The sequence below is a fragment of the Nymphaea colorata genome, chromosome 10 (assembly GCF_008831285.2).
Source record: "Nymphaea colorata isolate Beijing-Zhang1983 chromosome 10, ASM883128v2, whole genome shotgun sequence".
Lineage (NCBI taxonomy): Eukaryota > Viridiplantae > Streptophyta > Magnoliopsida > Nymphaeales > Nymphaeaceae > Nymphaea > Nymphaea colorata.
The window spans coordinates 2,257,778-2,284,532 of NC_045147.1; the positions used below are offsets into that span (position 1 = coordinate 2,257,778).

General features: G+C 39.3%; 1 protein-coding gene across 1 annotated transcript; it reads right to left on the reverse strand.

Moving 5' to 3' along the window:
* Positions 1-6,490: 6,490 nt before the first annotated feature.
* LOC116263107 (phosphatidylinositol 4-phosphate 5-kinase 1-like) lies at positions 6,491-11,734 on the reverse strand. Its single transcript, XM_031642699.2, has 8 exons — positions 10,213-11,734; positions 9,417-9,584; positions 8,771-8,936; positions 8,541-8,651; positions 8,254-8,447; positions 8,033-8,148; positions 7,866-7,926; positions 6,491-7,308 (listed from the first exon to the last, which is right to left on the reverse strand). The coding sequence occupies exons 1-8, from the start codon at positions 11,256-11,258 to the stop codon at positions 7,011-7,013; spliced, it is 2,160 nt and encodes a 719-aa protein (XP_031498559.1). The 5' UTR covers positions 11,259-11,734; the 3' UTR covers positions 6,491-7,010.
* Between the last annotated feature and the right edge of the window lie 15,021 nt (positions 11,735-26,755).

The following is a 26,755-nucleotide window of genomic DNA, read 5'->3' on the forward strand; positions in this document are numbered from 1 at the left end:
CCAGATTTTTTAAATTAACTCAACTAGTTTTGTTCAAGTTCAAATTGTATGTAAAACTGCATTCAAACAGTTGACATCAGTATGTTCATGATAATTAAACATATTTGAGGTCCAAGTGAAGATCCCTGTGCATTTGAGCTCGCACAACCGACCCTGTTAGCAACCCTGTTCACCAGAGAGAGATAGAAAGAGAGAGAGGGAGGATAAAGAGGGGGAGACACAACACCTAGTCCATTAAACTACATTAAATATGATTACACTCAATAACATAGTTATAAATAATGTTTTGGAGCTTTAAATGGTTAGGTTTTCTCAGGTATAAAGCTTGAAAAAAACGAAAAAAAAAAAAGTAAAAATGAGAGAAAAATAAAATAAGTAAGAAACTAATAACACAAACATCAAAAAATAAGTAGATTTACAATAAATAATAAATAGAAAGTGAAAAAACACGTTAAAAACATGTTTTTTCATTTTTAACGTTTTTTAAAAAATACATTTTTTAAAGTTTTAAATGGTTATTTAATTGAGAATGGAAGGGGTAGCTATTACACGCTCGCGCTATCTATGGGGTATCCAGGCTTACGCTACAATCCTCTTTTGTGTAATTTATTTTACTTCAATCGATCAAGGAGGAGAAAATGAGAAGAGGGGGTACATGCACAGGCAGCAGCTTTTGGTGAGCAATATTTTTTCATAACCACATCGGATGGACCTCCCGAGATGTTGAACAGTTAAAGCCTTCATCTTCTCCAAACCCCCCAAGGTGATTAAACACTTGCCGGAAAAGAACACCCGCACACAAACCAAAAAGGTTTTTTCAATTCTTTCATTTCATGTACTTTAACTGTTTATTTCTTTAGAGCGAGAGAGCCTTTGTCTGATCCAAGTGCGAGTACTCCACAAAAGGACAAAAAAAAAGTCCCTCTCTCACTCTCTCTCACACACACATGACATGGGCCAGTGTAAGACGTCTCAGGTTCGATTCTCGTGAGAGGACCCCCACCCCCTCTGTTACGAGAATAGGTCATTGATTTTAACAATTAGCAAATGATGGAAATTAAGTTTAAAAAATGGTAACTTAGTTGTATTAATAAAAGACTTAGTTATCCTTCAAATAAGGAGAGTGATGTTGATTAACAGAAGTTCATCTGTTTTCTTCTTTGAGACGACATACTTCAGTCTCTAGAAAATGCAACCTGATTTCAATTTTCCTTAACTTCATATCCATGATATGATCTTAATAAAATCAATAGCCTAAACGATTTTGATATATATATATATATATGTATATGAGTTTACTCAAAACACGCACTATACTATATCATCGCTAAGAGATCTCAAGCTTTTTTCTTTTTTAGTGCAAGAGAGAGGACACACACCAAAAGCTGTGCATTTCCTTTAATGCAAAAGATAGAGCATGTTCACCGAGAAAGGTGTCATGCTCATGGTTGAAGCTGAGCTAATATCAACTCATTTTGGGTCCAACAAGGAAGCGCACAGTGTCTTTAACATATCCCTAATTGGTTATATGAAAGTGGGTTCCCCACCTAAGTGCTTCTAGGACAGCAGTTTGTGGCACACCCTTGCTTGTTCCATGAGGAAATGATGTTACAACTTAACAAGTAATATTCTACTTTCTTGCCAGCTCCATCTCAACCATTGGCAGTGAATCCTTTCCTATTGCATCATCATCATTATTACCTCTCTCTCTCTTCCTTTGAGTGCCGGGGGAAGCTAGAATTTCACCTCCATAGAGCCATGTGACCAGTAAATAAAATTTTTTGAAAATTTTACCGAGGGCCAACCCTAAATTTTTTCAAATTTTACAGAGGCGAACAAAAACTTTAAATTTCGAAAATTTACAGAAGAGGGAAAAGAGCATGCAACTCTAGGCATCGGGCCGAGCCAGACTTAATCGGGCCCATCTGGGATGGCCCAATATGTTATCAGGCCGAACCGGTGCCTTTTTTTTGGGTTCAATCTCGAGCCCGAGTTGAACCGGGTACCAGGTACCCGTCAGGTACTCAACCCACCCAAACCTTAGGGCCCTCGCTCCTGCCTTGCCCACCTTACCTCCGCCCTTGGAACTAAGCAAATTCTAACTTTTGATTCTATATTTTCCACAAGAACCAAGAAACACACTGCTAGAGAAGCAAAAGCCAGTGTCCCCACATCTTCAAAAGCCTCTTAGTTTCAAACTATGTTAACCTTGATAGGCTGCTTTCTTCATCTTTATGATTATGATGACCGACTTATTAGAACACTAGAGCTGAGTGGTCCACTTCTGTTGTTTTTGGCAATGTGTATCCGAATCAAACAGAGACAATGAAGATTATGTTTTGTATGACACAGGGCCTCGCATTTTCGGAACTTTTAAATCATTTTTAGTTTTCAATTCTTATAAAAAAAACCAATTTGTGTCCAAAGAATGCGTATCGGGATATCTTCCCATAGGGCCTATTTGGCACACTGAAGAGTATGCAACTACCTTAATTTTTTAGGGCAAATCCATGAATAAATTGACTCATACACTGCGTCACCACATTTTTTTTTTATTTTTAAGTCTTTAAGAATAATTCAAAACATTTCAAATTGTTTCAAAAAATGAAAATAAACAATTTACAAACTTGTTTTTTTTTTTCTATTAGGATACGTATCCAGTCACATGCTCTACACGGTTGTAGTTATTGCTGAAATTGATTGGGGCTTTCTCTTTCTAAGATCAAGTATCTGGAAAAGGGAAGGGCACCCATCATATAGTCTTCTTTCTCTTTTCAGAATCGTTATATGAAACTGGGTCATAATAATAGGGAGGGAGACATTAAATATGGGTTCTTCATTTGGACTGTACCATTTAAAAGCCACCTATCAATTAGGTTCAAAAATTAAAAGGGTGGGCTTCTTGGTGCTTAGTGGCATTTTGGGCAACTTGTCTGGCGTTATTTTGCTCTTTTAAAAGCTATTGTGTTCCAATCAATTTTCCTTAATGATGGTGGCCCAAGAATGGCAGTTGAAAACTGCCCACAACGAAATGTGAAATGTCATTCGTGCCCCTCATCTATTGGTATATTTATCATTGATATTTTTGTGGCTCAATGTGATTTCTTATTGTAAGCTCTAAGACAAAAAATTGATAAATTTTGCCATCTTGAGAGAGAGTCCATGAATTAAGAAGTCTCAAGTATAGTCACAAAAAGCACTTTTTCGAAAAAAAATGCGAAAAAAAATGATAAATTAAATTACCATTTAAAACTTTAAAAAACTCGTTTTTTGAAAAAAAACATTAAAAACGAAAAAAACGAGTTTATAAAGCGCTCTTTTGTGTTTTTTTATTTTTTTCATTTTTGTCATGCCAAACAGCTTTTTTATTTTTTAATTTGTATTTGTTGCAAATCTATTTACCTTTGATGTTTGTGTTATTAGTTTCTTACTTTTTAAAAAAAAAAATTTAAATTTTTACTATATTTTTCTTGCTTTTTTCAAGTTTGTCGTATTATACTCGAGAAAAACCTCACCATTTAAAACTCCAAAACCTTATTTGTGACTATGATCTTAATACTGTCATTTCTCGACCTCCTGATCCAAACTTACCTTCAATTTAAACATTTAAACAACAACACAGCAACTTATATTAATTTTTAAAAATAAACCTTCTTAACATTTTGTAATTGTCAACCACAACCATAAGTTTGACCCAGATACCAAGAAACACCAGTTGACAAATCCAGCTCTTATTGAATTATATAAAACCACTACACTACACTGCAGGTTGGGGTTTGGAAAGGGCCCAATAAAACTCAAAGGACACCTCACACCATCCAGCTTTGTTCTGCATAATAAATATAAAAGGGTATCGCCACAAATAATAATAATAACAAAAACGAATTATGCTGTCGACAACGCCATACTCGTGACACTACGTCAAGCTTTGATATTATTCTTCTCATAACAAAATTGCAATTTGCATGGCCTACGAGGAGGCAAAACGTAAAACCCTGTCTTCTTCTGTTGCAGGTAAAATAAAATTGGAGGAGATAACATTAAGGATCGAAGGCTGCTATGAAATTTATGTGGGGAGTACTCATCAATTACAATCTAATTTGAGTAGAGACAGCAAGACACTAAATATATAGCTAACAAATTTTTAATTGACTATGGGCAGTGGCCTAACCCATCCAACAAGTAGCTCCGCTACCGCTCGTAGGACGACTTCATATAACTGGACCTAAGTTCACTCAAGTTTCAACAATGAATTAACGTTTCAAAGAGTAAGACGGCCCTTACAGAGAATTAACGTTTCAAAGGGTAAGACGGCCCCTACAGAGAATTAACATTTCAAAGAGTAAGACGGCCGCTACAAAGACCCCGCCTGCCTTCACTTCTGAAATTAAAGTGTTGCACATGTATCATTTGTAGTTTAGAAAAATAACACCTACAAAAAACTAACTCGTGGATGAGATGACCGGACTTTAATTATAGGAGAGACTGACATCTAAATGGCAAAAACCCAATTTTCATACGTGTGTGATCTCAAAGATACGAACGAAGAAGAAGCCACAGAGGTCCGGCGGCCAACTTGGCTTGTATGGCCGCGCAAGTTGCTTCTCTCCCAAGTCAGTCAAAAGGAGGATCCGTTGGGCCATGATATTAACGTCTGCGACCACCACTCTTTCTAGGAATCGCAATCACGTACCCCCAGCTCATAATTTTTTTTTGGCTACATACCTGCCGTTTTTCCTTTTTTTTCTTCCCACTTTTGCTGCCTGGCCCATTAATTCCTGCAACCGATTCTGGAAAAAGTAAGCATCGAAACAGTATCTTCCCATAATTGGGCACAGTTGGTGACTTTCCCTCTCTCCCGGACCACTCTTCTCCGTCGGCCCATCCGTCTTCTCAGTTGAGACTGCATCCATTTTTGCCCCTAAGAGAGGACCTTTTTGGATTTTTTTTCAATTTTTTGTTCTTCGTTTTAGTCTGAGTGAGACATAAAAAGAAGAAGGAAGTATTGTTGTTAACTTGATATGAATGAAAAAACGGAGAGGGTCTAGTCTTTCTATTTATGCACCTGATCTAGAAGAGGGCCTAGGATAGGTTGCTTTTTCAGTAGAATCGATTTGGTTGGGAATTTGTTGCCTTTTTTGTTTTCTCAATGCCAAGATCCTTACTTTGATTGAAGCAGAACTGATATTGGAGTTTTTGTCAAGAACTTGATGTAAGGATGATTGTTTACCAAAAAGAAAAAGTTATTTGAATGGTTCTATAACCCGTTTCAGTTGTTTCATTACTATAAAAAAAGCACATGACCACTGGGAAGTTCTCACCTTGGCGTTATACATTTTCGATTTAACCCGCGATTTTAGAAGAAGATTAATGCATTCAATGAGAGCAGTAAATTTAGTGCTAAGTGTGGTCAAATAGAGATGCGGTACCACAAATAAATTCCCGTCCTCAAAGGTGAAAAACGATTTTTCTTTAACCACATTTACTTTCAAGCTACAAATTCGACATATAGACCAAACTAACCAGGCATCAGTCAGCACGTAACCCTTTCAAGAAGGGTTGCTTCATAACAGGGGCGGTTTTGAATCTTAAAGTCAGAGGTTCATGGCGGAGAGATGTCCCTACCCATTCCACAGAGACGCGAGAGAGAGAGAGGGAAAAGGACAAATCACAGGAGAGGTTGTGTCTGCGGGGGCAGTACAAGCCTGCTCTGCCTCTCGGGAATCAAATTCACCAGCATTTAAAACGCCGTTAAACGAAAACAGAGAAAGTACACGCTCTCCTCTCCGGTTAGCCTTTATCGAGTTCTGAGTCTGTTTTTCCGGCGACTCAGAAAAAGAAGAAGGCCTCTTCTCTTTTATCAACCACTCCCCACATTAATTGTCGGCTCACAGAGAAGGCCCCTCACTCCCTTATTAATCAACAGGCAGAAACACCAGAAGCTTAATCCACCACCGCCGCTTTAGAGTAACTGAGGATTAAACTAATAGGGCTGAACAGATGCTTTTGAGGAAAAGAAAGAATAAAGAAGAATATAAAGAGGGAGTTCAAGTATCTGCCATGTTGGTATTTACCGTTATTATTGTTCAGCACTTTTTTTTTCGATCTCCATGTCATCTGCCCCCTGTATCTTAAATTTCCAGAGACCAGCTTGACCAGTCAAAGAGTGACAGACCATTCTCAAGCGACAAATCTTCCGCTTGAATTTTTTTTTTTTTCAGCAGGGAAAAAGGGCAAAAAGAGCGAAAAGGGAACGGATGATAGAGGATAAAAAAAAATTACACGTATAAAGGAATGAAGCATCATCAGAAGAGAGTACACCTCTCTCTCTCTCTCTCTCTCTCTCTCAGAGTCAGTAAGGTGCTTTTCTCTGCTTTTGATGCTTCCTTGGCCCTTATAACCCTTTACCCTCACCAACTTTGCAGCAAGGCACTGTAAAAGCAGAATTCAACACAAATAGTCCCCACATACCAAGGAAAAAGCCACAAAATAAATCAAGATTAAACCAGAGAGATACCTCTGCATCTTTTCTTTTCTTTCTTTTTTTACCAACTTTGAATTCCTGTCAATCTTACTGTACTCTCTCTCTCTCTCTCTCTCTCTCTCTCTCTCTCTCTCTCTGTACAATTATTTGAATTTGCACCCAAAACCTCGAATTGGGTACCAAGACAGAAGGAAAAAAGAAAAAAAGAGGACAAATTAATCCCCAATCCCACCATCTACATGTACAAATTCTGCGAACGTTTCACCACGGCTGAGGGTCCAAAATTCAGCCTCTGTATCATCGTTAAGCGGCTACCAGGAGCGCCCAGGTCGGATTTGCTTTCTCATTCACAAAAATTGCCATTCCACAACTTAAGCTAACGGAGCAGCTTCCTGCTGCCCTGCAGCTGAAAGGAAGAGCATGACCAATCTGACTCCTTCCCTGGGCCATCTAATCCACAAGTGCACTCTGGCCTTCACCTCCCAGTTTGTGGCCCACTGTTGCCAAAACAATGCCATGATCCTGATCAGCAATCCTCCATGAAAATTCTGTTAATGAAATCCCTGAATCTCTTAGAGTATAGTTTTGGGTCCACAGCAGATATCGAGATTGGATCAACCTGGAAAGATTTGTAGGCATGTTCTAATTTCTTGGTGATATCGTAGTCTTGAAGTATGTCAATTATCCCAAAATAGAGGATCACATCATAGACTTCGCCTGCTGGCGATCCACCACCATTTAACTGTATGTAATCAAAATCACTTCTCCTAACCACTTGCTCCACTCTAGCAGGCATATTGGCACCAAGACGAACCAATGGCTTGCTGCAGACAAGATAAACACAATTAGATTATTTGAGACTGATAAATTCTATTTCTGTTGTGGGCTGGTTGAGATGGATAAAATGTTGGATAATTTCAAACATATAAAATACAGATGCACTTCAATAACAAAGGTCGAAATGTAAATTGCACAACTACTTAAAAAAAAAAATCTACGCATCACTAGGATTTTTTTTTTTTCAAACGACAAGAGTAATCACAGGCATTTTAGGCTGCAGGCATATTTAATTTCTAAATTAATAGAATAGGCCTTTGTGGGTTCGAGAAAATAGTAGAAAGAAAATGGACATAAAGCATGTCACACAGAAACCAAATGTTTTCTAGATTCCATGTTTCAAAGATTTTTAGCCCAGGATGGACACACCAAAAAAAAAACAGCTTTTCTGATGGCTGGATATGCTTTGAGAGAATAGAAACAAGTGAAGATATTGAGCAAGTGCATCTTGCAAATAGAACAAGCAAAAGATGGCATTATCAGGTTAACAAATTTCAGACTGAAAACCTGAATCGTAACTATGAAAGCACAATATGTGACATACCAAGAAGCCATATTGCGACCTTTATCCTGGTAAAACCCAGCTGGGCATGTTTCTCCTTTGCCTGGAAAGCAAATGCTAATTATGAATTAATTCTAGATTAATCAAGGTTGTGGTGAACACTGATCAAGTACCATTCCAAATTTCAGATGTAGATGCCAACAACTTACAAGGTGAGCTATAAGCAGTCCTGGACGTGAATGGATCGCAAAAGTGAACACCAACCAACAGACTGTAGTCCATGATCCGTTCTGCCTCCAAGAATTGGCAGTCTCTGTCAATTTGCCTGAAAATGGTAGCACAAAATGAAACATTAGAAAACAGAAAAGGCATATATTTGAAAACAGTTGATTAGTCCAATTCACACTTGGAATAGCAAAATATCACAAACCTAAGCAGATCCTGGAACCAAGATCTCTCAAGGCGGAATACAAAATTAAGATCAAGGTCCTTGAGGGTGGTCGTCTCGTCAATCTCTCCCTCGGGCTTGTCCGTAGAACGACCATACGAAGAACCCTTGAGATCAAACCGCCGGTGTATTCGATGCTCAGAGCAGAACAGATTGCCCATTATAATGAACCGCACCTGATTTCGGGCATAATATTTAATTAGAACAGTTTATGCAAATTTCCCTCAACTGATCACAAACACATCTCAGTAAGTTTCATGGACCCTCACTTTTGGACCACCAACAGGCTTCACACAGTGAACACCATAAAATCTTGTAACGAGTGAGTTCTCATACTCACGAATGTGATAATAATAACTGGGAAGCATCCGAAGCAGAACCTGTCAATACACAGAATCAAGAAAACAACAGGGCCATCAACAACCTATGCTTGTGTACTAAATTAAATCTTTGAAAACAAGACCAAAATTTAGAGGAAGCAATTGCTTCCAAAGCATACCTTCACTTCTGATTTCTTCACAGTCTTTATCATGAAGCGGTCGTCATGTGTGAGGTAGAAGAAACTACCACTTTTACCAGGAGAGGACAGCTCCCTAAGAGCATCACTCCCACAAATAGACATCATGTATTCACCAGGGTCAATCTTGAATAGGTGACGCAGGTGTCTGATGACATAGAACAATACCACAATTAATTAACATTATCCAGCCGCAGCAACTTTTAACAGGAAAAAAAAAAGTCACAAAATAACAACAGTAGAAGGTTCAACTAAAGACACTATTGTAACCTAAAGGTATCAATTATCAACAACAGTAGGAATTCTGCAAGAAACAGAAAAAGAACTCATCTAAAATAAAAAGTCCCACTGAACTGTCACAGAATTACTCTTTAGTAACTGAGAATCAATTTCATGACCCAGTAAGAACAGAATTCCAAAAGCAACTGAAAGCCTAAGCCAGAGTAAAGTAGGCCAAGGACTGTTCAAGGCCGTGAGTGTCTATGAAGATAGTCAGAAAGTATGATCAATCTCAATTAAAGAGCCAGACATCAATAGCAAGGGAAGCCAGTATCAGAGAAGCAAACAAAATTTGGCAAACTAGTAAAGAATGAAAGTTGTAATTGCTGTCTGGGTCAAGATAGCAGACCTAAAAACAGCTGGGCAGTAATCTTTCCATCTGAAGTCTACAGATTGATGCGGAGGAGTAGTCTTTGACCCTTCTGGTGGAAATCTGGTCCAGACTCTCTCCTTTGGATCAAAATCAGCCGGCTTTAGCTCCTGCATGGATGACGCCGAGGTCTTCCCAACCGCATACCTATATTAGGAGAACCGAAAAAAAATAAAAAAAATCAGAAACCAATGTCTACAGAAACTAGGGTCGGCTACTTCATCAACAAAACCACCACTCACCCTTATCCCGGTAAAAGTAAGACCACCATCTAAAAGAAAAAGAAGAACCCACATTATCCACACGAAGAACACGCATTTTAAACATCATTACAACCCAAAACTATCCTCAGAATACCCGAAGGGAATTATGGCAATTGATAGAAATACAAGAAAACTCCAAAATCGCCATTTAAATTTGTAAAAAGAAGGTCATCGTCTATGCGAAAAAAGTCATGAACATGGCCCAAGACGATCTTCGGAACGTATGCACCAAATTCCACAAAAAAGGAAGGCATACTAAGACCCTTAATCAATGGAGAATCTGTAGAAAAATTTAGATAAGAAGCCAACTGTTAATCAAATTTTTTCCACGAAAAAGAGAGGGCAATCTCAATCACCACGTACAACAAAAATAGACGCTGAAAATTTTCTTTTGGAAATCAAGAGAAACCCATCCGAGGACAAGTAAAAACGCTAGAAAACCAACAGCAAAACCCAAACAAAACCAACGCCTAATGCGTAAAAGGAGAAAAGCGGAAGAAGAAACTGATTACCTTATTCCTAGTTGTAGGTTCAGCATCAAGTCGTAATTCTTATGTCCCTTCAGTATGGCATGACCCTGTTTCTTCGCCTCGCCGGAGAATCTACCAGGTGTGCACCTTCTAAGGTACCCAAGACCACCTCCTCCGTAGAAAGCCTCTTTCCAAAAGACCGAGCTCCCATCGACGATATCGCAGGTGATATCGCCCCCTTCGCCGTCCGACTCCCATATACAAATCCGATCAAAGTTTCGGCTAAACCTCCCGTCTGCCGACGACCTCTTCCTCGTGACCATCCCCCCTCCTCCAGCTCCTCCTCTAAGCCCTCCCCCTTCAAGGCTCCAACATTCCTTGAGTCCAGTTTTCGAACTCCGGCGTCGCAATGTTGCCGGATAGAAGCTTCCGTCCGACCACTTAAACACCCCCTCGCCTGCCGGAATACCATTCTCCCACTGCCCCTCGTACCGGCTCCCGTCCTTCCAGACAAGGACCCCCTTCCCGCAGATAAAGCCGCAGCGCCATTCTCCGTCATACTCGTTTCCGTCCTTCCAGACGTACCGCCCCTTACCCTCCTGTAAATTCCTCTTCCAATAACCCTCGTAGATATCTCCATTCGCGTAAGTCTTCCGGCCGAAGCCGCTCTTCTGATTATCCGACCACATTCCCCTGTAGGTGTCGCCACCGGCGCCGGTGAAGGTACCTGACCCGTCCATGAACCCGGCCTTGAACTCGCCCTCGTAGGTGGCACCGGAGGGCCACGAGAACTTCCCCTTGCCGGAGGTCTTTCCGTCACGCCACTCCCCCTCGTACATGCACCCGTCGGACCAGAGGTACTTGCCGACGCCGTGAGGCACGTTTCCGGCGAACTCCCCCGAGTAGATGTCGCCGTTCGGCAGGATCCTTTCGACGATGCGAGGCTCGCGCGCGATGGTAGAGGTGGTCGTAGTAGGGAGGAAGAGATAGGTGGTGGGCGTGACCCTCTTAGCCGTCTGCGGTCGGCGAGATGATGGCTCCGAGCTCGACACAACGACCTCCTCCAACTCCTCCTCTCCCTGCTTCATTTCCTCTCCGCATTCATCGAGTCGCCCGCAACCCACCTCTCCGTTACACAGAGAGAGAGAGATAGAGAGAAAGAAAGAGAGGCCGCAGGCGTATCAGAGACAAAGAGAGAGAGATGAGCAAAAGAAGAAGGATTCTCCCTTGAGAGAAGAGAGAGAGACAGACAGAGAGAAGAACCCAGCAGGAAGGCTTTTATCCGCGAGAGAGAGAGAGAGAGTGAGACAGAGAGGAGCGAGGAGAGAATGAAGAAAACACCCTAAAAATTCTCCCTCATACTCTCTCGCCTCAGTCCTCAGCACCCTCAGAAACTCCAAAACGATAAAAAGAAAACCATTTCAAAATAATATCATGTCCCTATGAAAATCTCTACATGGGGATTTTAATGCAAAAAGAAAAATTATAAATATGAAAACAACATGCGTCCTCTGTAAATCAGGAGAGAGAAATAAAACAGGAGAGAGAAACTGCGATGCAGAGAGAAGTAGAAGGAAGGGACTGCAAAAAGAGCAAAGAAGAAAGCCGTTCGGAGGGAAAAAAAAAATTAAAAGAGGGGAGAGGGAGAAGGGGCTGCAACACTATGACGAAAATGACCCTACATGTCGCCAAGCTCTTGCTTTCCATGCCACTGTCCGCGTCTCGAGAACCCCGCTTTTCCTTTTTCTCCTCTCTGCTTTCTTCCTTTTACCGCCGGACAAAAGCGTTCCGTCCGGGACCTCGTATGGACACACAACGACATCGACCCCCGTTCCGTCCGCGGACACGCCCAAACTCCAAAATGCCCCTCACGACAGTCCCACCTTTACGGGAACGCCCCTCCAAATAATTGCTTGCCTCCCGCTCTGCTCCCATCTACAACTTCTTATGGAAAAAAAAAAGAATTTTTTAGTTTTTATAATAAATATTTTTAAAAAATTTTAGTTTTAGTAAATTTGATTTTTCTTTTTGCTGACTCAATTATGAAGTGGCATTTCTTCAGAAGATTCCATGCCCACGAAGTTGCAGGCAATGCCGATTCACGTTTGGATTTTTCTTTCCTTTTTCTTTTCTTTTTTCACGTTCAATCGATAATTATGAGTTTCAAAAGTGAATGTCATGCAAATCCCAAAGAAGACCTTTTCGTGTTATTTCTTTTGCAGTTTAGTCATGCCCGCTGGCTGCCGGAGTACTACCTCCGCCCGCGACGGGCTTTTCCCTCTCTAGTCCTCGAGCGAAAACGTTTATTTCAAATTTGCCCCTCGCGATCCAGACTGACGCGAGGGTATGCCGCGGTCGGCCCGGCCTTTTCGGAAAATGACGTCCGTCTCCCCACGATAACTGACGCCGTTAGTCACGGGGGCGTCATCTTCCTTCCTAATGACGATCGCGTCTCCGACGAGATGGACGGTTATTAACTGTCCGAAGCGGTTCCGGACGATTAACACGAAAAAACAACATGAACCGATGAAGTCGTTTTAGACATGAGGAATCAAAATATATTTAATTAACTTTATGAAATTCAGAGCAGCTCGATCCACTTTGCAACATGGTTCGGACCGGGATTTGGTGGTCCTGACCTCATTATGGACGCGGTTGCTGTCGGTACGCCACCTAAGCCAAATCCAGATCCAAGTGTATCCAACTCATTGAATGAATGTTAGAGGTGAGCATGAGCATGAGGTTAACAACTCATCGCCTAAAAAAGAGGTTCCAAAGTCCTCTAATTCCTACTGCCTTGCCTTCGAGATCCTAAACTGCATCATGATTTGAGTGGAATACGATATATCCGCGGGCGGAAGGAGGGGAGCCTGCCTAAGCCATGGCCCCACCCCAACCAAATGAAAAAAAAAATACAATATAAAAATTGTTTTTTTTTTGTTTTCATGTATTTTTTGAATTGTAGTTTAGTTTGGCTCTACCCAAATCCAACCTACAAAACGCAGCCCCATTTGGCCCACTCGTAAAAAAAAATCTTAGCTTCGCCTCTGTACCCATCAACTTAGAGTATCATAATCAAATGTGCAACTCAACCCACTTAGGTTATTTGATTTTCATGGGGCTATGTTCTTGGGCCATATATGAGGTGAAGCACGACATAAAAAAACAAAGTGCTCCTAATGCAACCCTAAACCTTGAACCTAAGGAAAGGAGGATACAATGCAAACACAAACCTTGAACCTAAGGAAAGGAAGATATGGAGAGATTTCACTGTCTCATTGCAGGTGTGGTCTATCCTCTCAAACACCACCTAAGGGTGTTATTTGTCACATCTTGTTCATTTTTTGGTATATCATTTTTTTAAGTTTTCATTATTTGTTTTTTTCTCTTTTGCATGTATGTATGTGTGTGTGTGGATTCAAATATACTGGATGTTGGATGTATGAGATGGCTTAAAATTAAATACTGCCATTGAAATCACCAATAACATTGGTGAAAGTATGCAAAATTTTTTAGCAAACAGATAATCCATTTTTAGCCACCTAACGACATCTAGCCATCGATATTTTAGTTAGCGACAAATTTTTTAACAAAAAGATAATTTTTTCTCATTGTTTTTTTTTTTTGAACCATCTACTTTAGAAAAATCAACGACAAAGATGATTCTTGATAGGCCTAGTAGTTAAGAGTTTGGTGCTTGTTAATTTAAGCGTGCACGCACACACACGCACATATATGAGTGCTAAGTCAGGTCTACATTAAGCCTGACTTTTGTCTTTGCTTCGTCCGCGTTAGAAGTAGACTTTGCAACATAATGAGCAAGGGCTGAAAAATTGAAGTAAGTTCATAAGACACTAGAACTATTTTCTGATGAACCTGCTCCATTTGTTGGGGCAAATTCATAATGACCCATTACAGAACTAAGGAGATTAAGAGCACAACACCATTTCTTCTATGTTCTAAGTCTAGCTAATCAGATAGTGACTAATGAGATTTGGATCCAGTGCCAGAGCAGTATACCATCTGTGTGGTTGGGTGAGATTGAGGTTCATTGGGATTAGATCCAAACGGGATTTTGTTCAAAAAACCTAGTCCAAATTTAGGTCCACTAATCCGGTTCAGTAATCTTAACTACACCAACTAACTGGAGACCCGTTTAAACCTAGAACTGGACAGAATCCAAATCCACTGACTTCCATAATCAAATATTATAGTTCAGGCTTGACGTTGGAGAAGAAAATGTTGAAGGACCGGATTCAAACCGGGAATGCTTTTAATCATATCAGCTTGTTCGAATCCAGAGTTGAGTTGGGATTCAAATACGAATAAAGAGAAAGTAATATCTGAATCCAACTCCAAATTTCAAGTTGAATCGAGTTGACTGTCAAAATGTAACGGCATTGGGAATAAAATATTTATGTAAAACTAAATCCGAACTAAAATGTGAATCCTCATTCAATCGGATGTCTATATTAATATCATTTCTTTTGAGATATTTGATCCAAATCAGATGTATTGGTATCCCTAACTTTAGGCCCAATTGAATAAATTGTTTGAACCGGCAGGTAGAGCCTTCAAATCCAAATCCAGTAAGATCAGAATTTGAGTTGCAACGTAGACGTTTAGATGTTTATATGTATCTGGCAAGTGACAACATTGAAAAGGATGTTACCTCCCAAGTACGGGTCATTTCCAGTATGTGCTGTACCAAATTGGATCGGATCGGTTAAACCTCTTCCAGAACCATATTCACTTATTTTGCCAAGAAGCTGTTTAGATTTTCTCATATTACATTTAGCTTCCTATATATTCCACAAAATTACTCGCCTACAAGTTTAATTTCTTTAACCCATCCCTTGTTCTGCTGTAGAAGTACATATCAAATCCGCTTGACTAATCTTTTTTTCCGTTCTCCCTCGTTGCTTTTAGATTTGTTTGGCGTAAATATAGAGTGTCGCATCTACACCATTTAAAAAATATTGTTAAATTAATGCATTTTTACTATTTTCTCCAAAGTGTCGGTGAGGTCCCTTTTTTTTACCTCATTCTTTTCTGTTTTCTTAGTAACGTTTACAAGAAATTATGAAAGAGAGAGAAAAGCAGGATGGGCATTGAAAGGGATGGAAAGAAAGAAGTATACGCAAAATAATGTCTCTCATAATTTCCCAAGCTTTTATTGTTGTTTTGATTGCCAAAATGCATGATTTTTTTTTTAATTAAATTAAAAAATATATAGGTGCATGTGCAAAGAGGATTTGCTGAAGGTGAATTGCCTTTTGCCCAGTGTTCCTCCAAAGGTTTTTTTTGGTAGACAAGTGGAGTCATATCAGCATACCAATTATTGGATGCAAACAAGCAGGGGACTAGGTTCTTTCTACAAATGAAAAATATTTATAAAACTCTATTGATTGATATCCGCTTCTTTACAATCAAAGTTTGATTTAAAAATATACATATAAATTCGGCATTTTATAGTTAAAGAGCTCGGTTTATCAATGTGCTAAAGAAATTGATCAGTATTTGCAATTCCATTATGCTATGGAAGTGTTTCTTCAATATGTAAGCATTATCTTTATTAGATCCGTCCCCAAGAAATGTATGTATCCGTTACCATATAAATCAGCTGCCATTATGAATGTACAAGTATTCGATATGGACAACTCTTTGACAAGAACCTTTCGATTGGCTCTTCTCCAAGGCATCAAATCTTGCAACGTATGCACAGTGCATGGTAATGCTGCAATCATAGACTTTTTATCGAAGGAAGATCCGCAACAACGTGCAGAAATTTTGAGGAACAAACAAAATTAAACATATCTTTCAATATTTCACATTTGGCTTTTGAGAGAAAAGTATATATATGTCAACGACCTAGCGCGTAAATGAATATTTTGAGTCTAAAGGTTCCCAGTTTTTTTTTTTTTTTTTACTTTGCCAAAAGTTGTCCATCATTTTGTAAGATTTTTTTTTCGGGCTTGTTCAAGTTGGATCTCTCTCAAATAAAAGACATCGTCCAAATTTAAACTATTTATTTCTCCTAAATGTTATTATTTATTTTAGAACTTTTTTACTCGTTCAAACAAAGAGGTCGATCATGTAGATTATTATTTATTTGGCGTTCACTTTGATCTGGTTACTTATTCTTCTTATAGAAGAAGAAGTTTGGCAATAGTAACAAGATGTTATTGTTTCATAAAATTGTGTAGATTTATTGAACAATTCAAAAGTGTATAATGAATCTTGAGATAGAAAGATAGAACAGTAGCATCCCATCACTATTGCCAAATGACCCCATGATGCCGAATCCAATTCAAAGCCAATAAAGTGAGTAGTACAAGCCATGGCTGAGCGAGGATTTTTCATCCATGGGACACTTGGGTTGGTGACACAAAATTTGGTGTAGGCATTGCATATAGTTTTAGAGTCATAGCAATGTGATGTTAACACATTATAATGGAAATTTTGATGGGCTGGTGTGGGCAGTGGCCCACCGCAGCCAACAAGTAGCTCCACCATTGGTACAAGCTGGATGGACAGCGTTCTACCTCACATGTACTTGCATGATTTGTTTTTTGAAGTAGCTTGGTAGTTCTCTAGCCATAAAAGTTTTTCTTTTTTTTTTTCACTTAGTCATTGTTTTGGTGCAGTTTGAGATCCTTAAGGGTGTGTTGATCTTTAAGACCTGCAGTGCTTCCAAATCATCAGGTTCTTTGATCCATGGATTTAAAGTCGGACACCCTCCTATCTGACCTTAAATCTACGGGCTTTTATATGTACTTAAGATTTTTGATCCGTGGATTTAAGGTCGAACCACCTTTCCATTGACTTTAAATCTACTGTTTTTTACATGTAACGTGGATTTAAGATCCTCAGTTTAAAGCAACTGAGGGTCTTACATGTAACGTGGATTTAAGATCCTCAGTTTAAAGCAACTGAGGGTCTTACAATGCATACCTTTTAATACATGCTTTGTTATGAGATCTGAGATTGTCAAACACTACCTTAAATATATTTTAAGCCGGTAAAAGTATTTTCCACATAATAATTATAACAGGAGTAAAAAATTAATATGTTTGTGCATGTGCCTGTATATGATCTTCGTAAGAGCAAGAGAGAGAGGGAATACCAAGCTGAAGGTGCACTAACTCTATCCTAAATACCGAACGCAACCATGGACCTCAGAAACAAGGAGAACGGGAGCACGCTTTGGCCATCTAAAGAAAAGAAGAGAGACAGAGTTACATATGGGTGAAGGCTAAAATGCCATTTTGACTACTGTTTAGTGATGAGATTCATGACGAGGGAAAAAGAAAAAAGATGGGGGCCAGCCCATGGCGGCATGCATGGATTGTGGACCTAGCCCAGTCAACTCATGGGTTGTTGAGTTGACTTGGAGCGGGGCCCTGACCGAGTCTAGAATCTGATCTCAATAAGCTCGATTGGCTAGGTCAAGTTCACATCATGGTTAACGCTATGGGGGTGGCTGGTCTCATGACAGACATACCCAAAGGTGGTTGAGTCAAAGGTGAAAAACACTTGCCCACCCTGACCCACAAAAGGCTCGGCACCGGCAACGAGCCCACCGGCAAGACCTATCTTGACCCCCAACTTAAGCTGATCATACAATTACAGTCCGGAGTTTCAGACCATGCTCTTGTGGACCTAATCCTGTCCGGCCACGGCACCCACCCTAGTTTAAATTTTTGCTGGCTGGGCCCTATCCAGGTGAGCACACCAACACAAGCCCTGTGTGTGGATCTCTAGTTTGTACACAACATGTAGACCGCTGGCCCGTTGGCCGCAAATTTGATTGTAAAAGATTCTAAGAAATCCTTTCCTCTGGCCTTATTTCCTTGGCTTTGTTTGGAGACTTCATGGGGGGAGAGAATCCATAAGAAAAGCCATCAAACACGGCGACTTCGGAGTAGGCCCATTGGGTAGTTAGTTCTTAAGGGGCGGGATCATCTTCATAAAAAAACAAAAAACTTTACAAACTACCTTTTGAAAAATGTCTGGATCCTTACAATTTTGCATTCACGGATATCCGCGCCTCTTGAACTTAAGCAAGTGTTATATAAGCCAAACACACATTAATTTGACACTTAAGGAGTCATTTGGTAGTAAGGATACTCTGATTGTTTTGTGAGATTAGTATATATTCATAAAACACTAGAACTAATGTTCCATAAATCTAGTCTAATAATTGAAGTTGGTTTATGAGAACGACCCCTAAGAACTTCATTTGGCAAATGGAACACTTTGTGGGTGTTTTATGAACCTATCCCAAAATTTGGGGTAGATTCTTGAACACTTAGTTTTAGTGTTTCATAAATTTGCCTTAATTTTTGAAGAAGATTCGTAAGACACTCACATGGAGTTTCAACTTCCAAACAGCCCTAAGGGCACCCTACACTGAAAGTTGGATCGAATTCTGCAGAAAGACAAATTATTAAAGCTATGGTTTCGAGATTTTCGCTCGTTTCAACTTATTAGGTTCAATAAAAATTAATGTAAGGTATTCATTTTATTAGAATATGAACTGTTTGCATCTCTGATTGTACGAAATATACATGTATGTGTAAAATGACCAGAATACCCTTGATCTACCAATGATAAACCTTCTTATAAGGACGAAAACATGTGATGTGAAAAAAGTAGATTCTTCAAAATATTTATTTTATTTTTAAAATAGTAAAAATGCCCGAAAATCGCTTTGGTGCATATGGGTTGTGATGGTGCACACACATGTATGTACTGGGCCGCCGACGCTTAGATGCGAAATGCGGGTCCGGCTGGTTTAAGGGGGCAAGGGAAGCTGTGGAGATGGTGACATGTTGCCACCTAGCCGGTGTACATGTCATCCACGACACTTGTCGTATGCTTAGCGCGCCCAAGTTCATGTACTCACCAAGAAAATTGATCACAAATTTGGGGGGCATCATTTTGCTGGCTAATTTGGTTGTTAGAAACAAAGTGTGAACATCTTCACATGGTTACTGTTGGACTAGTCGACAAGCACCACAACATCTTTTAACAGTTCCCATTCACATTGTTCAATACTAATTGGAAGGCATCCTTGTTTTTTACTATATTTTCATGGCAGTTGTGGTGATGCCAAAATAAATATCAAAAGGATTCCATATGTTTGCACTCCATGCTACAGTTGTCAATGCTCTTTCTCTCTCTATCTCTCCCTCTCTCTCTCACACACATGCACCCGCACACACACACACCAGCTTTCCTCTCTCTCTCTCTCTCTCTCTATCTCTCTCTCTCTCTATATATATATATATTCAAGAAATAAATACAAAGCTGTATTTTCAAGAAATGGACATACCTCCGAAAGGAAGCAACCATCTAATCTCCTTCAAGTTGACATCCTAGACAATTATTTATATACATACACATACACACACATCAAGCTGCATGTATGAGACGCTTGGATAGATGGATGGGTGGATATATATATATATATATATATATATAAGAATTCTATCATACAATGTATTAGATGTCGACAGATGACTAAAAATAAAAAGATTATTGTTAAAAACAATATGAATCAGTGCAAAAACAACATAATTAGCCATTGCTTTATTATAAAACTATTAATGCTCAGATTATTGTTTTCAGGCCCACTTCCATTTAAGATCGATAACTTTTAGAAAAGAAAAACAAAAAGGTGAGGGAGTGAGAAAGAAAATAGAGGGTACTTGAAATCTAATTCCTAAACTAACTCCACTTGGTTAGAACATGAATAGCAGATGATGCATTTATTTCCAATTCGAGGTTGCTGCTGGAGGTTTTTAATCATGTCCATTCACCAAGAAATACAATCATGTTGAATTGGTTATTAATGTTTATATTTATAAAGTATATTCTTCTTAAGAGGTAAAATCCATATAACTCTGTTTGATATATGCAACAGAAGATTACAGCCTGTTTATCTACTTAGGTCTCTAAACAAGCAGATACCGTCTATGTTAGATTTCCATAAAGGACGCTTGGGAACTGCTGTAGAGGCTCTAAGTACACGTACTGAGAACCACATGCAGAGGTGGAGATACGTGGGGTCTCCGTGGGACATGTGTCCGAGTCTCCATGGGCATACGGTGTCCTCCCGGTCTACAATATGCCCTACGGAGTCCGCGTTTTGAAAACTTAATTCAGTGTTGAAACATGAGTGGACCTAAGTCCAGTTACATGGGCAGATCTATGAGACCTAGATCACTGTTCGAGAGTCAATTAAAAATTTGTTAACCATATGTTTAGTATTTCATGGGCAAAAATTTCTAGCTCCATCCCTGAACATAGATCTACCCTTCGAGATTCAACGTGAACGTTGACACAGCACCAGCTTCTTTTCCGGACCGACCAAAGCTGCATGACTTGTACATTGGTCTTTTGCCTTGGGAAACAACCAAACAGAACATGTGAAAACGTACATCCCCGTTGGTGCCTCAACATTTCTCCTTACTGCATGATTTTGGCTCTTCATAATAATAATAGTTTTCTTTTTTTCAATGTAAAAATTTTAATTTGAAATAGCCTAATTTGGCAGACAACATCATGGCAGCACTCAGGTGAGCAGATGGATTCATTCCACTGCTCAAGTGAGAGCCAAAGCCCTCCTCCTTTTCCTTGCCCTTAGTGTTTAAAGTCGTGTCGGTGTCAAACAATGAGATTTCCACATGCTTCAAATTGCATGTATGACCCATAGGAACATAGCCTTGCATGAGTCAAACTAAAGATATGCCGCATATGCGCGCCAGGGCCACCTGTTTGAGCTATGCCCCTTGGTGCAACATCATGGCAGCACTAGTTTAGGTTTAATTAATGCACATTGAGTTATAAGCCCTATATATTATCATATTAAAGAGGCTGCCTGGTATATTTATTTCTAGTAAGAATGCAACTTCATACTCTGCCCAACAGTCACCTTTATAATGTACAGTTGTTCAAGTTATGATCGCCACTACGGTCGCTACTATGGCCTCTCCTGGTGCTGCTCCATTCAATAATGTCTAACCCTTTGCCCACAGGATTACCCATCTTCACCCTTCTAGACTTCTCTTTATATTTCTAGACTCCTTTACTCACCCTGCTTTCTAATTGGTATTCTTTCTCAATATTTCTGCACTTCCTTTTATTTGGGCAGAACATGAGGACTGGGATGCTGCCCATTTTACCAGCATTGACAGTGACTAAGCAGAGCAGTTTAGAGACAAGGGAACCTGATTGTGTGTTTCAACACTCTGGGGCTACTGGTTAATGACTCCACTTGGTCCACCCCATGTGGAATCCCTTCACATAATAGTAAATGCCAAGGAATTTGATGCCAGATAAGAGACCCAAAGAGGCCGAAGCCCTTTCCCCTCTTCAACCTACCATTAGGGTTCAGGGTTATTTCAGGACTTGGGTGGAGAGTGGGTACACCAATCCATCAACTAGAGTGTCATGCATCTACTATTTACAGTTTAAAGGAATAGCGTCCATATGAATTGAACTGATGAATAAATTCTCATCGGGCCACTAGTCCAACTAACGATGCTATGCCCTCAAGGCAGCTAAAGACCAATGGAAGCACAAAGTTTTCTCTATGACTATCCCAATTCACATACATATATATCAGAGAGAGTAGATTCCATGGATGGGCACCTGCCCAATCAAATTGAATTGTGAGAGATGAGTTCATTCAACCAATTAAGGGTTCATTAGGCTGAGAAGTTTCGAAGTTGACTGAAATTTACATGAACTGGACTTTTTGAATTATTATTCTTCTTAGACATATGTAAGTTGATTATGTCTATAAGTTGGATACAATTGGCTGGATTTTATCCTTATTCGTGTCTAATGGAGACATAAGTGAAGCACATCTGGTATAAGGGTTTTGTCATTCTCTGCTGTGCACCAGACCCGATCGCGACGGGCCACCAATCTATTTAGCTGTGTTGGACCCAGAACACCTCCTGATCGATCCCATGCATATGTTCAGGTGTGCATGAAAAAAGTATGGAAGAAGACAGAGATTACAAGTGAAATCCAACCAGATTTCTGCGCATGGACCAATCAACCTGTTTTCACGTTGATGTCCATTACTATAGATCGACCAGACGGTGGATCACTTTGCTCGTAAGCCAAGCATGGACCGCAGCAGCTTTTTGATTTGCAAAGCAGATGGAATTCAACACAAGCTTGCTGTTAGATGGGCAGACAAGAGTTGCCGGCTTGTCTCAGATTAAACTTTGAAACTATTGGTATATTCATTTTTGGGTGGGTGCACCGTTACAATTCACAGTTGAAAGCGAAAAAAAAATATATCTTTAGTTGAGGGAAACGGCCATGGGTCGAGAGATTTTGTCACTTGCCGAGAGCCTAAAACCTTTAATTAAGGCTATGCCTCTATCCCTGGTCCTGGCTGGCATCTGCTATCAAAGAGTGGACACCACTGAGGAGAGTGGGGAAGAGGTAGGGGACAAAAACTGGTTGACTTAGCCTCCCCAATGACACCTTTAATTTCAAGATCAACACTCCTTAATACTATCAGGGTAGCTCCCTTTAGTACTCCAACAAGAACGTGGTTATGACATGCCATTCAAGTCTATCGGTTGCACTACCCATCATTTGGTAAGATGGTAAGAGAGAGAGAGAGAGAAGATGCTGAGATCTATGTTTCTTAGGCGCTAGGACACCCTCTGCCCAGTTAGATATGGTGCCTTCATTCCTAGTTTATCTTGCTTCTTGTACAATGACTGTAAGACAAAGCCATGTGTTACAATTCTGTATGCTTCTGGAAAGGTGTACAAGACTTTCACCTCAAGAAATCAAATAATGAAGAATTCTTGAGTGCTTTCCATAAAACTATTGGTGTATATATATATATATATTTCATTTGGGTAGGTGCACCGTTAAAATTCACAATTAGAATCTGCCATGGGTTGAGAGACTTTGTCGCTTGCTGAGAACCTAAAACCCTTAATTAAGGCGATTCCCCTATCCCGTGGTCCTGCTGGGACATCTTTGAAAGATCAACAATCCTTCATAGCATCAAGTCAGCACTCTCCAATACTCCAATTGAAAACATGATTACTGCACGCAACCCAACCAAACTGGTTGCACTATCCATCAAAGAAAGAGAAAGAGAGAGAGAGAGAGAGAAAGGAGAGGTGCTGAGATCTGTGTATCTTAGGCCTTAGGCCACCTTCTCCTCAGTTAGATATGGTGCCTTTATGCCTGTTCCATGTTGCTTCTTGTACAATGATTGTGAGGCAAAGCCATGTGTTGCAATTCTGCATGCTTCTCTAAAGGTGTACAATTCTTTCATTCTTAGAAAAATCAAATAAGGAAGAATTCTTGAGCGCTCCCCATATGAGTTTCTGTTCTTCTCTCTTTTTCTTGGGAGATTTTGATTATAAGTTACAAACAAGAGACCTTGGGAGAAAGGTCATGAAGCTCCACACTTACCAATAAAGTCCCCCCTTCCCTCTGAGATTTCCTCCTTAATTCACTCATTGCGCTTTGATTAATGGTAGAAATGAGAGTTATTGGTTTCACTTTATCACATTGCTTGAGGAAGGGGAAACAAATTTTTTTTTCTTTTACCAAAATGGATGCAGTACTTGCTTTTAGTGGGGCAGGACAAGTTGACAACAGACTTTCTAGGGTTTGGTGATTGTTAAATGTGATTCATCCTCTTGTTGTTGGCAGTATATGAATGGGACTGTGGGACAGTCCGCTGTGAAAAGTTGGTAACCGCAACCCCAAGGGGGCAACCCCTTTGACTCTTTGTTCCCTCGCATCACATAAAGAGTATAGAGCAGCCTTCTCGGAACTAGCCATATTTTATCTCATGGATACCTAGGATAGGGCCTATCCCCATTCCTTCATTTTTGTCCTCATGCAAATATGCTCATGGATAATATATATATATAGTTTGTGTTAAAAGTGTTTTCAAACAAAATGTGAAGTTCTTAATGTGTTTATAAATGCTAATTTAATGTAAATCATGTTTTAGTTCAAGTTATTTTTGTAAAAAAATAAGATCATTCTACTATCAAAACTTTAATGTTATAAGAGCAGTTCATTTTTCGATTATTCATAAAGCATTGTTAAAGTATAAAAAAAAGACGTATTTAGTATATGTTTCTCACCAAATTACTCTTACAATCATATCTATAAAGTTAGATTACCAAAAGATTAATTTAATAATTATTTTTTGTTAGGTCAGGTTTTTGTTCCTTACCTAAATGGTCTGGTATTAAATTACCAAATTTCATATATATATATATGTGTGTGTGTGTGTGGGAAAATTGAATGATGACTCTGAGTTTTTAAAGTCAACCAGCCTAGAGCCATTCGGTCCAACATACTAGAAGGTTAAGAGAAAAATAAGGATAAAAAAGTAACGGGTATTTTTGTTATTTACTAATAGTTTAGATATTTTTTTTTCTTGTTTCTCTCTCATTCACCCATATACTTTAAATAGACAGTTATGGCTTAGATTGTTGGGTGGCTCTAGATAAGTAGAGTTATCATTCACCATTCACTTATATATATATATATATATAGACAGTTATGGCTTAGATTGTTGGGTGGCTCTAGATAAGTAGAGTTATCATTCACCATTCACTTATATATATATATATATATATATATAGAGAGAGAGAGAGAGAGAGAGAGAGAGAAAGAGAGAGAGAAAGAAAGAAAGAGAGGGTCAATAGAAAGATGCATGAGAGGTGCCATGGCTTTAGAGGAGGATTAGACATTGATGAGCACCAGCCATACATCCTCACTTTTTGTGAATGCATGTGTGGCTCAGTTGTGAACTCTGCAAAAGCAGCACACTTTTTCATGCGCTCTAGATTGTTCGAAGTTGGGATGAGGAAATTCAAAGTACTTGCCGGTTTAAACAATCATCAAAACTTTTCCTTTTCCTTTTTTTTTCGTCTTCAAGGGATACATAGGTGTGCAAAGGATTTGAAGTTAAATGCGTATAGCTACATTGGCCCCGAGTTAAGTCATATTCGGTTGTAGGGTTAAGTGTTCAGTTGAATTTGAACTAGCAAATGTCAGTGGCGAAGCTAGAAATTTCTTGTTAAGGGGCTCTTTAAGTATAAATTTCAAACTTGAAGGGGGCATTCACATGTAAAAAATGAAAAACTAATGAGGTTTTTATACGTAAATAATGTAAGCTTATTGGTCTGGTGTGGGCAATTGCCCACTCCAGCCACAATGTGGCTCCGCCGCTGGCAAATTTCGATCACATTACAGATGCTGAAGCAAAACCCACTATTGGAAATATGTGTACTGGACAAGAGCTGATTGTTTTCAAACCAAAAAGCTCAACCAATTACTGTTTTAAATTGATTAGACTGAAAACTTACATATACATAAATCCCTACCAGTTTATATATTAATGTTTGTGTGTTCATCCAGCTCCACTTTTGGGTCTGGTTTACCCTTTCCTCTCTTTGCCTCTCACCTATTTTAGCTTTCTGATTCTTTTTTTAAATGTCCTTTGACAATTTCTCTCTCTCTCTCTCTCTCTCTTTCCACAACTGTCCTCCCCATCTCAATAGTGGATTACTCTAAGAAGAAAAAGAGACCTGAAGAACAGTCTCATAATGGGATCCATTTTCTTCATTTAGTCCATAGTCCATAGAGAGAGATAGAGAGAGAGTAATTGGTAGAAACCTGACAAATAGGTCAGGACAAAAAACAAACCCATTAAATATGATATTTAAAGTGTTTTTGTTTTTGTTTTTTGAAATCTAACATTACGAATATGATATTAAGGATAGGTTGATGCAAAATGTATATTAAGTTGATCATTTTTTGTGTTTTAATAGTGTTTTTAGAATAAGCAAATGGATGCCTCTCGTAGCATCAACATTTTGCATAAAAACAACTTGATTCAAAGCATGTGTTATATCAAAATAGGTTTTATAAACATACTAGGATGTTATTTGTTATTTAAAATAAATTTTTAGCAAAAAATTAAAGAGCATGATTTTTATCCCTGGCCTAGCACACGCACGCACGAACTCACATACATATAACGAAAATACTTGCCTATATGTATTTGGCATACGGATAGCGTTTGGTGCAAAATCTACATGTGGGCTAAGGTAATTAATCTTGTGTGCACCGGACATAGTTTCCCCGTTTAGGGAAACGGAGTAGTCGAGGCTGGCGTCTTCCAAGCCCCCTTTGCAAGATGCAGGCCGTTTTAATACCTTTTCCAATTCCTGTCTAGATCACAATCTACAATGCACTAAATACGATTCTTTCCATCAGCGGCCGGGCGTATAAGGGTTGGACTTAGTCCCCATAAAATAAGTCTAGAGTACTTCATTGCTGAGAGATGTAGAATCCTACATAATCTGTTGCATGTATTTCCCACCATTTCGCGACTCTTTTAGGTGAGCAGGAGGTTAATAATCCATTACAAAAAAAAGGCTCAAAAGCCTCCCCTATTCTTTCTGTCCTTGGACCTGGGCGAGATACCGTATATCCGTCAACTGGAGTATCGAAGACCCACTGTTTAACGTCTAGAGAAATAGTACCTGCTTGCCTGACCTATAAT

What these genes read in the sequence shown, in the direction of transcription:
- LOC116263107 (XM_031642699.2), bottom strand. Translation starts at nt 11,258, where the DNA reads ATGAAGCAGGGAGAGGAGGAGTTGGAGGAGGTCGTTGTGTCGAGCTCG. An exon ending in TACTGCCCAGCTGTTTTTAG is followed by an intron (nt 8,937 to 9,416) that starts GTCTGCTATCTT and finishes CTATGTCATCAG; the next exon opens with ACACCTGCGTCACCTATTCA. An exon ending in TGGTTCCAGGATCTGCTTAG is followed by an intron (nt 8,149 to 8,253) that starts GTTTGTGATATT and finishes TACCATTTTCAG; the next exon opens with GCAAATTGACAGAGACTGCC.